Source organism: Salvelinus alpinus, chromosome 14 (assembly GCF_045679555.1).
Source record: "Salvelinus alpinus chromosome 14, SLU_Salpinus.1, whole genome shotgun sequence".
NCBI classification, from domain to species: Eukaryota; Metazoa; Chordata; class Actinopteri; order Salmoniformes; family Salmonidae; genus Salvelinus; species Salvelinus alpinus.
Window position 1 is genome coordinate 46,055,256 of NC_092099.1, and position 12,852 is coordinate 46,068,107.

General features: G+C 41.2%; 1 protein-coding gene and 1 long non-coding RNA gene across 3 annotated transcripts; one reads left to right on the forward strand and one right to left on the reverse strand.

The window, feature by feature from the left end:
* Positions 1–1,574: 1,574 nt before the first annotated feature.
* LOC139538966 (cytochrome c) lies at positions 1,575–4,395 on the reverse strand. Of its 2 annotated transcripts, none has more exons than XM_071341568.1 (3): positions 4,270–4,395; positions 2,385–2,558; positions 1,575–2,282 (listed from the first exon to the last, which is right to left on the reverse strand). In XM_071341568.1, the coding sequence occupies exons 2-3, from the start codon at positions 2,551–2,553 to the stop codon at positions 2,137–2,139; spliced, it is 315 nt and encodes a 104-aa protein (XP_071197669.1). In that variant the 5' UTR covers positions 2,554–2,558; positions 4,270–4,395; the 3' UTR covers positions 1,575–2,136. The 2 variants fall into 2 exon arrangements, with proteins under 2 accessions (XP_071197669.1, XP_071197668.1); XM_071341567.1 differs by having other exon boundaries at positions 4,244–4,390.
* Positions 4,396–5,706: 1,311 nt separating this feature from the next.
* LOC139538967 (uncharacterized) lies at positions 5,707–6,769 on the forward strand. The gene is made up of 2 exons (XR_011667837.1): positions 5,707–5,824; positions 6,003–6,769. It is a non-coding gene; the product is annotated as an uncharacterized lncRNA (long non-coding RNA).
* Positions 6,770–12,852: the final 6,083 nt, after the last annotated feature.

A 12,852-nucleotide genomic window follows, 5' to 3' on the forward strand; every position in this document is an offset into this window, starting at 1 on the left:
GTTACTAAAGCACCTTATACGACCCACCACTGCGACCTGTATGCCCTAGTCGGCTGGCCCTCGCTACATGTTCGTCGTCAGACCCACTGGCTCCAGGTCATCTACAAGGCTATGCTAGGTAAAGTGCCGCCTTATCTCAGTTCACTGGTCACGATGGCTACACCCACCCGCAACACGCGCTCCAGCAGGTGTATCTCACTGATCATCCCTAAAGCCAAAACCTCATTTGGACGCCTTTCCTTCCAGTTCTCTGCTGCCTGCGACTGGAACGAATTGCAAAAATCTCTGAAGTTGGAGACTTTTATCTCCCTCAACAACTTTAAAAATCTGCTATCCGAGCAGCTAACCGATCGCTGCAGCTGTACATAGTCCATCTGTAAACTACCCACCCAATTTACCTACCTCACCCCCCATACTGCTTTTATTTATTTACTTTTCTGCTTTTTTGCACACCAGTATCTCTTCTTGCACATGATCATCTGATGATTTATCACTCCAGTGTTAATCTGCTAAATTGTAATTATTCGATTTATTGCCTACCTCATGCCTTTTGCACACATTGTATATAGATTCTCTTTTTTTTCTACCATGTTATTGACTTGTTTATTGTTTACTCCATGTGTAACTGTTGTCTGTTCACACTGCTATGCTTTATCTTGGCCAGGTCGCAGTTGCAAATGAGAACTTGTTCTCAACTAGCCTACCTGGTTAAATAAAGGTGAAAAAAAAAAGAAAAAAAAAATTCAGAGTTCCCTAGTTCCAACTAGCACATGAATGCAGCATACCATCCCTGAGCGCCAACTTCCACATGCTGACGTCCCCTAAAGAAATTAACTCGATAAGAGCATTTTTGGCAGTTAAATACAACAAAACGCAATCTTTATCGTTTTTGAAGCATGGTTGTTGTACTTTCAGTCTATGGTTGATGGAACTTGGCCATAGCCAATCTGGTTTCTCAACGATATCTAAGCACGTAAATGCATCCAACTGGTACTTTTAATTTCCACCTTCCCACTGGGTTGTGAATGCAGCATTACTCTCCCACATACTCTAATGGCATGACAAGGTCAGTCAAGTGACCTTCTGAAACTCTTCCGTTTTGATGTATGAACTAAGAAACAAACATTTACAGGGTATTTACCTGACGACTCAAACGGAATAATTCCGCTGCGTACTTCATACTGCCATCGTTGAAGTAGTTTGTGGTGACTTCAAGTCATCAGCGATTGGAACATATCTAACCAGAATATCAAAGCAAATGATCAAAACTCTGCATTAACCACGTGTTCTGGCTCTGACACAACCTGTTTCTGGGACCAGTCAGATTAGTTAGAATGTGTTTGCGTTCTAATGTCCGTGGACATGGCGTTTGGCTGAAGGAAGAAGTTTGGGTAACCAGGCAAGCCTTATTGCCAGCTCTTGCCTTTAATCATAATAAAACGTATATCTAATACTTGTACTCAAGACACATTACGAGCTTTCAGGGTTTTTGCTCAATTCCTGCACCTTGGTTAGAGAGGGAGGACGTAGCAGTGTTGCCTTCCTGATCTTTGACCACATAAAAACAATTGGGATACTTGTTTAGCATGTAATTTATTAAATTAACAAACCTACATAAAATACATAAAGTATTATCAACATGAAGACATTACCAGGGATCACTTTCAAGGTAACCCTTCAAATGTAGAAACTCTTGCAAATCTGATTGCATTAGTCATGCAAGTATTAAAACCAGTAACCATACAATGTGTAATTTAGACCATTTTTTGTTGTTTCGAAGCATATAGGTCACACAGCTTTGACTCAATACATTCTGGAACACTTAAGTCTATGGCTCAATAATTTATGTATATTAGCACCTGTTAAACCAGGGGCTATAATATACGCCGTCAAGATGGAGAAACAAAGACAAAGATACAGCTGTGCTCAATATGGCAACTGATCATGCAAATGCCATTCAGAGCCCCAGCAGTTATGTCATGCAGGCTATTGAAAGCCACAACAATCACCAGACATAAGGCATAACTGTTAAGAATACGAGTCTAAGCTTCTTGAAAGATCCCCCTTCTCTGAACAGTTGATATTTCTCGAAGACAAAAAAAAAAAAAAAACATTGAACAAAATGTAGACATTAGTCTACGAAGTTGCAGACTTCAAATATGCTATGAGATCTGCACGCTCTCCCTTCTTCTTGATGCCAGCAAAGATCATCTTTGTTCCTGGAATGTATTTCTTGGGGTTCTCCAAGTAAATCATGAGGGTATCAGTTTCCCAGACAATGCCTGAAATCACACGTGAAGGGACAGGTTAGGATGAGAATGAAATGTATCACATTGGTCAGACTCCATTTATTTCCTGTAGAATGGGGACAATCTCACACGTACCTTTGGATTTGTTGGCATCCGTGTAGGAAAAGCCTTCAGCCTGTCCAGTCTTGCGTCCAAACAGACCCCAGAGGTTTGGACCGACCTTGTGCTTTCCTCCATTTTCAACAGTATGGCACTGGGCACACTTCTGGACAAAAGCCTTTTTTCCCTTTTCAATGTCACCCATGTTTCCTATCGGACAATAAATAAAAAGTCAGAAGAGGTCAGCTACAGTACCTATAAAAGTAGATTATCTGCATTAGTAGTAATGCTGAGCGATTAACCAACATTGTTTAATAACCCCCGAATAAACAACTGAACGACAGTTCAATAACTGGAATTCCATTTAGTTCAGGTTGTGTGAGCCCAGTATGCCTCATCTTTGAAGAACTAGTGAATACATTGTCAGACATCTCAGCAGCTGGCTTCGCTTAAATCGCACGACTAAAGACAGAACAGTACAGGAGTACAGAGCAGGATTCCCATTAAACCGGCAGCATTTAAACATTTACCGGACATTTGAGAAATTTACAGGACCTATATGCATTGGGTTGGGTGCGTAAATCCCATTTAGGAGATTATGGTCATTCGTATTAACAGAACATGCATGCCAAGGATGCAACAATATGCAGTCCTTCATACCAAATTCTGATGCGCACTACAGATATGTTAGAATAACTGTCCACGTGAACTTTCCCTCAGCCAACAATACCATGGTAGAAAAGTATCTCTGCAGTAGTAGTTAGTAGCAGTAGTTAGCGACACCAGTACAGTATGTTGCAGGAAATAAATCAATGGAAGGAAGGCAGGTGTTAAGTCGTGGTCACCTTGGGTTTCATAATTCCTCATGAAACTTCGCTGACAATCTCCACATAAGATAACTTGTTAGCTAGGGGTGAGTCGAATGACTGAACGTACCGGCATTTGGGTGTAGCAACGTATAACTAAGCTTGGGTGGTAGAGCCATCAAACGACAGGCAAATTAAGCTGTATTTGAATGATAACCAAGTTAACTACAGTTTTGTTAAACGTTTTTCAAATAAGAGGGCGTCAGTTTTAGCTAGCTAGCTCGCCATTGCCAAGGTTAGCTAGCTCGCCGTTGCCGTGGCCAAGGTTAACTAGCTAGCTCGCCGTTGCCGTGGCCAAGGTTAGTTAGTTAGCTCGCCGTTGCCGTGGCCAAGGTTAGCTAGCTAGCTCGCCGTGGCCAAGGTTAGCTAGCTAGCTCGCCGTGGCCAAGGTTAGCTAGCTAGCTCGCCGTGGCCAAGGTTAGCTAGCTAGCTCGCCGTTGCCGGGGCCAAGGTTAGTTAGCCGTTGCCGGGGCCAAGGTTAGTTAGCTAGCTCGCCGTTGCCGGGGCCAAGGTTAGTTAGCTAGCTCGCCGTTGCCGGGGCCAAGGTTAGTTAGCTAGCTTGCCGTGGCCAAGGTTAGCTAGCTAGCTCGCCGTTGCCGTGGCCAAGGTTAGCTAGCTAGCTCGCCGTGGCCAATGTTAGCTAGCTAGCTCGCTGTTGCCGTGGCCAATGTTAGCTAGCTAGCTCGCTGTTGCCGTGGCCAAGGTTAGGTAACTCGTTAAAAGACAATACCATAGTAATAAATACGACGTTACAAAACGGCTGATTTAAGCAGTCTAGCTAACGTTAGCTATTCACTTATCACTACAACTGTTTCCTGATGTACCATTTCTTCACAGCCACGGCTTTTCAGTTATCGGTTTGAGTTTAGATGTTAGCGGGCTAGCAAGCTCGTAAAGTTACGTTTCAACAGCCGGTACAGAATCAGGCAAACGTTCCTTTCGATATAAAATAAACGAACCAATGCAATGTTCACAATTCAAGAAACTGACTACAAGTTAAACTACTAAAACGTATTTAATCAAAGTTACCTGTTCAAATAAACTATATTCCTTACAGTTGTTCCAACTTCAGAGCTTTTTCGTTAGTTCCAATCCGATCTGCTTTCCCCTCGCCGGTAGCCGACTCACTGGATCTAATAGTATTGGGAGCAAGTTCCTTTTTCTTCCCTCCAGAATATTATATGTCATCCAGACTGGCCAGTCACATGCTCTATCATCACTATGACGAACACAGCTGTTTTGCATTCAAGCCCTAGATGGAGTTGAGAACATGATGTAGGCCTACTATGCAAATGAAAATAGCATACACAACATTTCAGTGGAAATGCCGTTGTTGTTTGTATTCACACTACACCACAACAAATATGTCTATATTCCTCTTGGACTACATTTTTTTTTTATACCACTAATCATCATTGGAAAGATCAGACAACAGTTGGAATGTTCAAGATTGTTGTGGGGAATTCCACTATCTTTCATTGTCAAGAGGGTTTGTTGCATCCCTGTAACCATACATGTCGATGCAACAAACCCTCTAACACCAGGTAGTTATTTTGAGAAGAAGATATAGCTACACATAGCTAGCCAAAGTATATAGTGTAACGACCCTGGGTTTATAAGCGCGGAAATCGACTCTGCAGCACGAGCATGCTTTTGCGGCACTGTCGATAGCGCGCCGGACCTCGGGCTAGAAGGTCGAGTCGAGGGTTCGAGACCTGCTCCCTGCTGTTTCATTACATTTGTGTCAGAAGTGGGCTCCCACTTATAAACCCAGGGTCGTTACAATACTATACCAGAGAGGAAGAGGCGAAGCATATGGAGAAAAAGATGGCGAAGTGGATTCTGAATCTAATGGTATTATCAAGGATAATTGTAGTATTGTCCAAAAGAATGGAAAACGGAGCAAAGTAGTGTACAGTGATGAGAATGTCACTTCGTATCTTGTTGGAGTACGGTTTATTAACGAGAAGCAACTGATCGAATTACCAATCTTGAGGAATCCATTTGAGATATCCAAACTGGTGGAGGGAGTTCTGGGTAGAGTAAAGGCTGTGAGGATCACGAGAGGCGGGCAAAGGGAGCACCCCACTATCCACGTCGACGGGACAGCAGTGGAGAAGGTGGACCGTTATAAGTTCCTCGGTGTACATATCACCGACAAAACTGAAATGGTCCACGCACACAGACAGTATGGTGAAGAAGGTGCAACAGCACCTCTTCAACCTCAGGAGGCTGAAAAAATGTGGCTTGTCACCGAAAACCCTCACTAACTTTTACAGGTGCACAATTGAGAGCATCCTGTAAAGAACTCATTCCTATTTCTGACGCAGATCGCGCTGAAAGTCCTGCCTCTCCCATCTCCTCATTGGTTTATAGAAGCAGGTACCCACATGCCATCTCCTCATTGGTTTATAGAAGCAGGTAATTGGGTGATTGAAAGACGAAATGTTTTGCCGGTTTTCGTGGTAATACTATGAAAGTGTAGATGCCAATCACCATATAAATTCAAAGATGAAAAAGCCTGGAAGGAGGGGAGAAGACTAGAAACGATTCGGTTGACCGTTTTATGTGTGGATTAATTTTTGGAGTAGAGGACCTTGTGCATTTCAGGTAAAATAACAACTTAATGTTTATATCCGAAGACAAATTAGCTAGCAACTGCAAGCTAGCTAAATAGGACAAATTAGCTAGCAAGTGCAAGCACACTAGCTAAATTGTCATACATGTTTAATCCTTTTTGACCTGTCCCCAAATTAATGTCATTGTGTCGTGATCGCGTTTGGTGTAGGAGGACAAAATAAATGTATGCGGGCAGCCGGTTTGGGTTCCGTGTTAGGCCGAATCACCGCCTGGTACGGCAGCTGCACTTCCCACAACCGCAGGGCTCTCCAGAGGGTTTTGCAGTCTGCACAACGCATCACCGGGGGCAAACTACATGCCCTCCAGGACACCTACAACACCCGATGTCACAGGAAGGCAAAAAAGATCATCAAGGACAATAACCACCAATAACCGCCTGTTCACCCCGCTTCCATCCAGAAGGCGAGGTCAGTACAGGTGCATCAAAGCTAGGACAGAGAGGTTGAAAAACAGCTTCTATCTCAAGTCCATCAGATTGTTAAACACCCACCACTAGCACAGAGAGGTGACTGCCTACCTACAGACTTGATATTATTGGCCACTTTAATAAATGGAACACTAGTCACTTTAATAATGACACATTAAGAATGTTTACGTATCTCGCATTACTCATCTCATATGTATATACTGTATCCTTCAATATCTATTCTTTACTGTCTATTGCATCTTAGCCGTTCTGTCACTGCTTATCCATATATTTTATACTTATATAGTCTCATCCCAGTCCTTTACTAGATTGTGTGTATTAGGTTTTGTTGTGGAATTTGTTAGATATTAGATTTTGGTGTGGAATTGTTAAATATGACCTGTTAGATACTGCTGCACTGTCAGATCTAGAAGCATAAACATTTCGCTACGCTGACAATAACATCTGCTAACCATGTGTATGTGACCAATAAAATGTTATTTTATTTAGATTTTTTTCTACTTCTACGGATCAGAAGAAACGTGTGTGTGTCTCACACGATTTTATAAGTTTGAAGTGTCGTGTGTGTCTCTTAGGAACAGGGCACCCCTCAAGGGGCTTATATCTGGCGTCTTGTGGGAAGTGGATGTTGAAGAGATTTAAAAATATTCCTGGAGTGATTGATGCACGTCAGATGAATCGTGTGGTTAATGAAGAAAAGGTGAAGAGTCTATCTGTTCTTTAGTCAGAACAGAGCATTTATCCCAAGACCAATGCAGTGTGATCATTGTAAAGCTTTTGGTCATGTTTCAAGTGTTTGCAGAAGGGAGAAGCTGAGATGTCCAAGTTGTGTAAAAGATCACATATGTTATAAAAGTGATGAAAATGTGACATGTTGCAATTGTGGTGGGAACCATGAAGCCATTTCTTTCAAATGCCCCACAAAGGTGAAAGAGAATGAGGTGGCCAAAGTCAGGGTTGTACAGAGCATTTCATATACAGCAAATGTTAAAAGGGTTGAGGGTTTGAATGGTGCACATGAAGAGTCCATGGTGGTGGATAGACCTTCACTGCAGGTTGCAGGGGTTGTCTTTCACCAGCAGGATCCTGACATTTTAAAGGTTAAGAAGGTGGACTTTGTGTGATTTATCGCTATGGGGATTAATGGCACTGCCAAGGTGGAGAGAAGGTCCAGGAAGATCGAAATCATTGTGGACGCGGCAGAGCGGTTACATGGAATATTTTCACAAGCCGTACCACCCTCTCACCTTTATTTTTTGAGTCAACTACTCACCACATTTTATACACTGCAGTCCTAGCTAGCTCTAGCTTATGCTTTCAGTACTAGATTATCTGATCCTTTGATTGGGTGAACAACATGTCAGTTCATGCTGCAAGGGCTCTGATAGACTGGAGGACGTCCTCCGGAAGTTGTCATAATTACTGTGTAAGTCTATGGAAAGGGGTGAGAACCATAAGCCTCCTAGGTCTTGTATTGAAGTCAATGTTCCCAGAGGAGGATGGAAACTATCTGTCCTCCGGCTACACCATAGTGCTACCCTACAGAGTGCTGGTGAGGCTACTGTAGACCTTCATTGCAAAATGTGTTTTCAGTTATTTGGTGACGTGATTATATTTAGTATAGTTTTATCTAAAAGGGATAACTTTATAAATGTTTTACAATTTTCCTCCTCTGGTACGCACCCATCCACATCGAAGGGGCCGTAGTGGAGAGGGTCAAAAGTTTCAAGATCCTCGGCGTGCACATCACTGACGACCTGAAACGCTCCCTTCACACAGAGGGTGTGGTGAAGAAGTTTTGGGTTTGCCACAATACCAGTATCGCAATACTCGGAAGTATTGTGGCAAGGAAACAAAACATTTAATTTCTTGAGGAACAGCATTATGTTGTCACATTTGTTTATTTTAAAAGCTATAACACCCAACATTTTACATAAGTAGGTTTTTATAGGACCATAGTTTAGTCTAATTCGTGTTTTATTTTTTGCCATGGAAAATCTGGTATTGCAATATTGGTATCGTGACAACCCTACAAGGCAGGAGGTTGAAGAAATTCAGTTTGGCCTATAAGACCCTTAATAACCACTTCTACAGATGCACCACTGAGAGCATCCTGTTGGGCTGTATCACCGCCTGGTACAGCAATTGCAACGTCCACAACTGCAATGCTCTTGAGAGGGTGGTGGGGTCTGCCCAACGCCTGCCCTCCAGGACATCTACATTACCCAGTGTCACAGAAAGGCCAAGAAAATCATCTAGAACAGAGTTGAGTTTAGGGGGGTTTCTGTGTGTGGCCACTGCTCATGCTCTCAAAATATTGGCACTCTGAGAAGTTTTCTGAGGTGACCAGGACGATGTGCCAGCACAGAGGGATAGGCCAACGAGTGATATATGCTTCAGTAAGGTTCGCTTCTTAGCATTTATGGCAATGGTTATCAACTACCGCAGAAATGTAACGTAAATCACAGAAATAGATGTTGTTGTGGCAGCTGCAGAGAAGTATTTGGGCGTACGGGATTTGACTCCAGAAGAGTTAAAGGGTGTGTTGTGTGGTGGTGTCCTGTCCTCCCAGGCCATTTGCATGGTGCGGGAGCAGATAGGGTCAAAATAATGGAGTTGGTTTTTAATGAGTGTAGGGTTAGTTGGAAGGGTTTTTTACATTTCTTTTTTACTTTCTGGACCACAAAGCAATTTGCTACACCACAAGCATTTCGCAACACCCGCAATAACATCTGCTAAACAGGTGTATGTGACCAATAAAATGTCATTTGATTTGAAAGTATAATGCATTTATAGTATAGTCCAGTTGGGGGGCTGTATTGCAACATATCGGATGCCAACCTCTGTTAAACTCAAAAGAAGAAGGAAGCGCTTGCTTGTAGTCCTAAAGCCCACAAATGAGTTACCTCTGGTTCGTTCAGCCACCCCTATGTGAAAAAAAAGTATGTCTAAATAGGTTTTTGGAATAAAGGTTTAGGAGATCTTACGTTTTGTTCTATAAGATAATAGCAGTCAGTTAACATTACCTTTATGAATTATGAAGCCTTTGTGGTTCATGTGATTTTTTTAATAACATAAATTCTTAAACTTTCACAAAATGTGACGTTAGCTGATGAAGATTATCTCATAGAGCAGAACGTATACGATGTAAGTCTGTGTTTATCCAAAAACCCTACCAAAATGCCATGGGCATTGTCCAACGATCCATAGCGGAGTTAGTGCCTACAAAAAGACGCCATTACTATTTATCAATTCAATTCAATTGACTTTGACATGGCAAGTTATTATTACTTACATTGTCAAAGTATACATATCGAAAAATTTAAATAAAATATATATGTATATATATACACAAAATATATATATATTTATATATAAATAAATGGTGGGATTAACAGCAATAATAATAGTAGTAGTGGACATGGGATTACCATTAATAACAGCTACAACAACAATATTAATCAGAACAACAATACATTAAAGCAACAGTAGTAGACCAGTGTCAACATGACTGAGAAGACACATGACCTGGTACGAAAGACAAAACAAAACTAAGCTAAATGGGAAATATTATCAACATTACTTTGCATTTTTCACTGGCTGTCCCTCAGGCTGTGGCAGGAGGACACATATTTGGCTGCCAAAACTGCACATTTTGGCTTTTCACCCAATAAATATTTGAATTTTTCTTCATCTTTTATAGTTTCAAATTCTTTGTATTGAATTATAATTTTGGGAAAGAAATATGCTCTTAGGTCTGAGTATTTGTCACAGTGTAGTAGGAAATGCACTTCTGTCTCTACCTCTCCCCTGGAGCAGAGTGAGCACAGCCTGTCCTCCCTGGGCAGCCAGGTTTGTCTGTGACGACCGGTCTCTATAGCCAGACTGTGTTCACTGAGTCTGTACCTAGTCAATGTTTTCCTCAGTTTTCTATCAGTCACAGTGGTCAGATAGTCTGCCACCATGTACTGTCTGTTTAGAGCCAAATAGCATTGAAGTTTACTTTGATTTTTTGTGGTGTCTTTCCAATAGGTTATATATTTTTCTTTTTGTTTTGTGATGATTTGGTTGGGCCAGATTTTCTGAGGGCTGTCCCGAGGCTCTATGGGGTTGGTTTGGGTTGGTGAACTGAGCCTCAGAACCAGCTGGCTGAGGGGACTCTTCTCTGGTTTCATCTCTTGACATTGTAGAGCTGTGTGATGGAATGTTTTAGGGTCACTTGTTTTTAGATGGTTGTAAAATTTGATGGCTCTTTTTTTCTATTCGAATGAGGAGGGGATATTGGCCCAATTCTGCCCTACATGCGTTATTTGGAGTTTTTCTTTGTACTTGCAATACAGTCTTGCAAAACTCTGCATGCAATACTTCAATTGGATGTTTGTCCCATTTAGTAAATTCATTATTAGACAGCGGACCCCATACTTCACTGCCATATAGAGCAATTGGTTCTATAACTGATTGAAAAATTTTGAGCCAGATTCTAATTGGAATTTCAATTTTGATGTTCCTTTTAATGGCATAGAATGCTCTTCTTGCTTTGTCTCTCAGCTCATTCACAGCCATGTGAAAGCTACCTGTGTTGCTGATATTTAGTCCTAGATATGTGTAGTTTTTGGTGTGTTCTAATAGAACTGTGTCCAAATAGAATTTATATTTGTCATCCTTATTTCCGGACCTTTTTTGGAATATCATTATATTTGTTTTTTTTAGGTTAACGGTCAGAGCCCAAGTCTGACAGAACCTGTGAAGATGATCTAGGTGTTGCTGTAACCCCTCTTTAGTGGGAGACAGCAGCACCAGGTCATCTGCGTACAGCAGACACTTGATTTCAGTGTTGTGTAGGGTGATACCAGGTGCTGCCGATTCTTCTAATGTTTTTGCCAATTCATTAATGTAGATGTTAAATAATGTTGGACTTATTGGGCAGCCCTGTTTCACTCCCCGCCCCTGAGAGAAGAAGTCTGTTTGCTTGTTGCCAATTTTAACCGCACATTTGTTTTTAGTGTACATTGATTTAATAAAATCATATGTTTTCCCTCCAATACCACTTTCTATTAGTTTATAAAAAAGACCTTCGTGCCAAATTGAATCAAATGCTTTCTTGAAATCTACAAAACACGAGTAGATTTTGCCTTTGTTTTGGTTAACTTGTTTATCAATTAGAGTGTGGAGGGTGTAAATGTGGTCTGTTGTACGATAATTTTTTAGAAATCCAATCTGGCTTCTGCTCAGGACGTTGTGTTCGTCAAGGAAATGATGTAGTCTGCTATTTATAATACTGCAGAGAATTTTCCCCAAGTTGCTGTTAACGCATATTCCTCTGTAATTATTTGGGTCAAATTTGTCTCCATTTTTATAGATTGGTGTGATCAATCCCTGGTTCCAAATATCGGGGAAAATACCTGCAGTGAGGATAATGTTGAAGAGTTTGAGTATAGCCAATTTGAATTTGTGGTCTGTATATTTGATCATTTCATTTAAAATCCCATCAGCACCACAGGCCTTTTTGGGTTGGAGATTGCATATTTTTTCCAATAATTCTTCTTCTGTAATTTGGGTATCCACAGGATTCTGATAGTCTTTGACTGCTAATTCAAGGATTTGTAATTTATCTTGTATATCTTTTTGTTCTGGGCTCTTTGTTATATTGCTGTAGAGGTTTGCAAAGTGATTTCTCCACATATCCCCATTTTGGATAGCCAACTCCTCATGATGAGGTTTGTTTAATTTATTCCAATTCTCCCAGAAGTGGTTTGATTCTATGGATTCCTCAATTCCATCCAGCTGATTTCTAATGTGCTGTTCCTTTTTTGTTCTTAGGGTGCGTTTGTATTGCTTCAGTGTTTCCCCATATTGAAGGCGTATATTTTTGTTGTCTGGTTCTCTGTGTTTTTGATTAGATATATTTCTCAATGACTTTCTTAGATTTTTGCAATCATTATCAAACCATTTTTCATTATCTGTTATTTTTGGTTTGCTCTTATGCTTCTTTAGATTAGCCAAGGAGGCTAATTTGTCAAATATAAAGTTTATGTTCCTAACGGCCAAATTTACACCTTCATTGCTGAAGGAGAATGTTAAGGCTAAAAAGTTGTCCAGGAGAGATTGTATTTTTTGGCTACTAATTGCTTTTTGGTAGATGTCTGTACTGTTTGCGCTCCATCTATAGGCTTGTTTAGTACCATGTAATTTATTGGGCCATGATGCTTCATGGTTGGGTTCTGCTCTTCTCAGATACACTGTGATTTTACTGTGGTCTGAGAGAGGTGTTAGTGGGCTGACTGTGAAGGCTCTGAGAGACTCTGGGTTTAGGTCGGTAAGGAAGTAGTCTACAGTGCTGCTGCCAAGGGATGAGCTGTAGGTGTACCTACCAAAAGAGTCTCCTCTCAGCCTGCCATTGACTATGTACAGACCCAGTGTTCGACAGAGCCTCAGGAGCTGTAATCCATTTTTGTTTTTCACTTTGTCATAGTTGTTTCTGTGGGGGTATGTGGGGAGGGAAAGGTTATTGCTTCCTGGTAGGTGTTTATCCCCATGACTGTTAATAGTGTCTTGTTCTTCTGCTATTCTA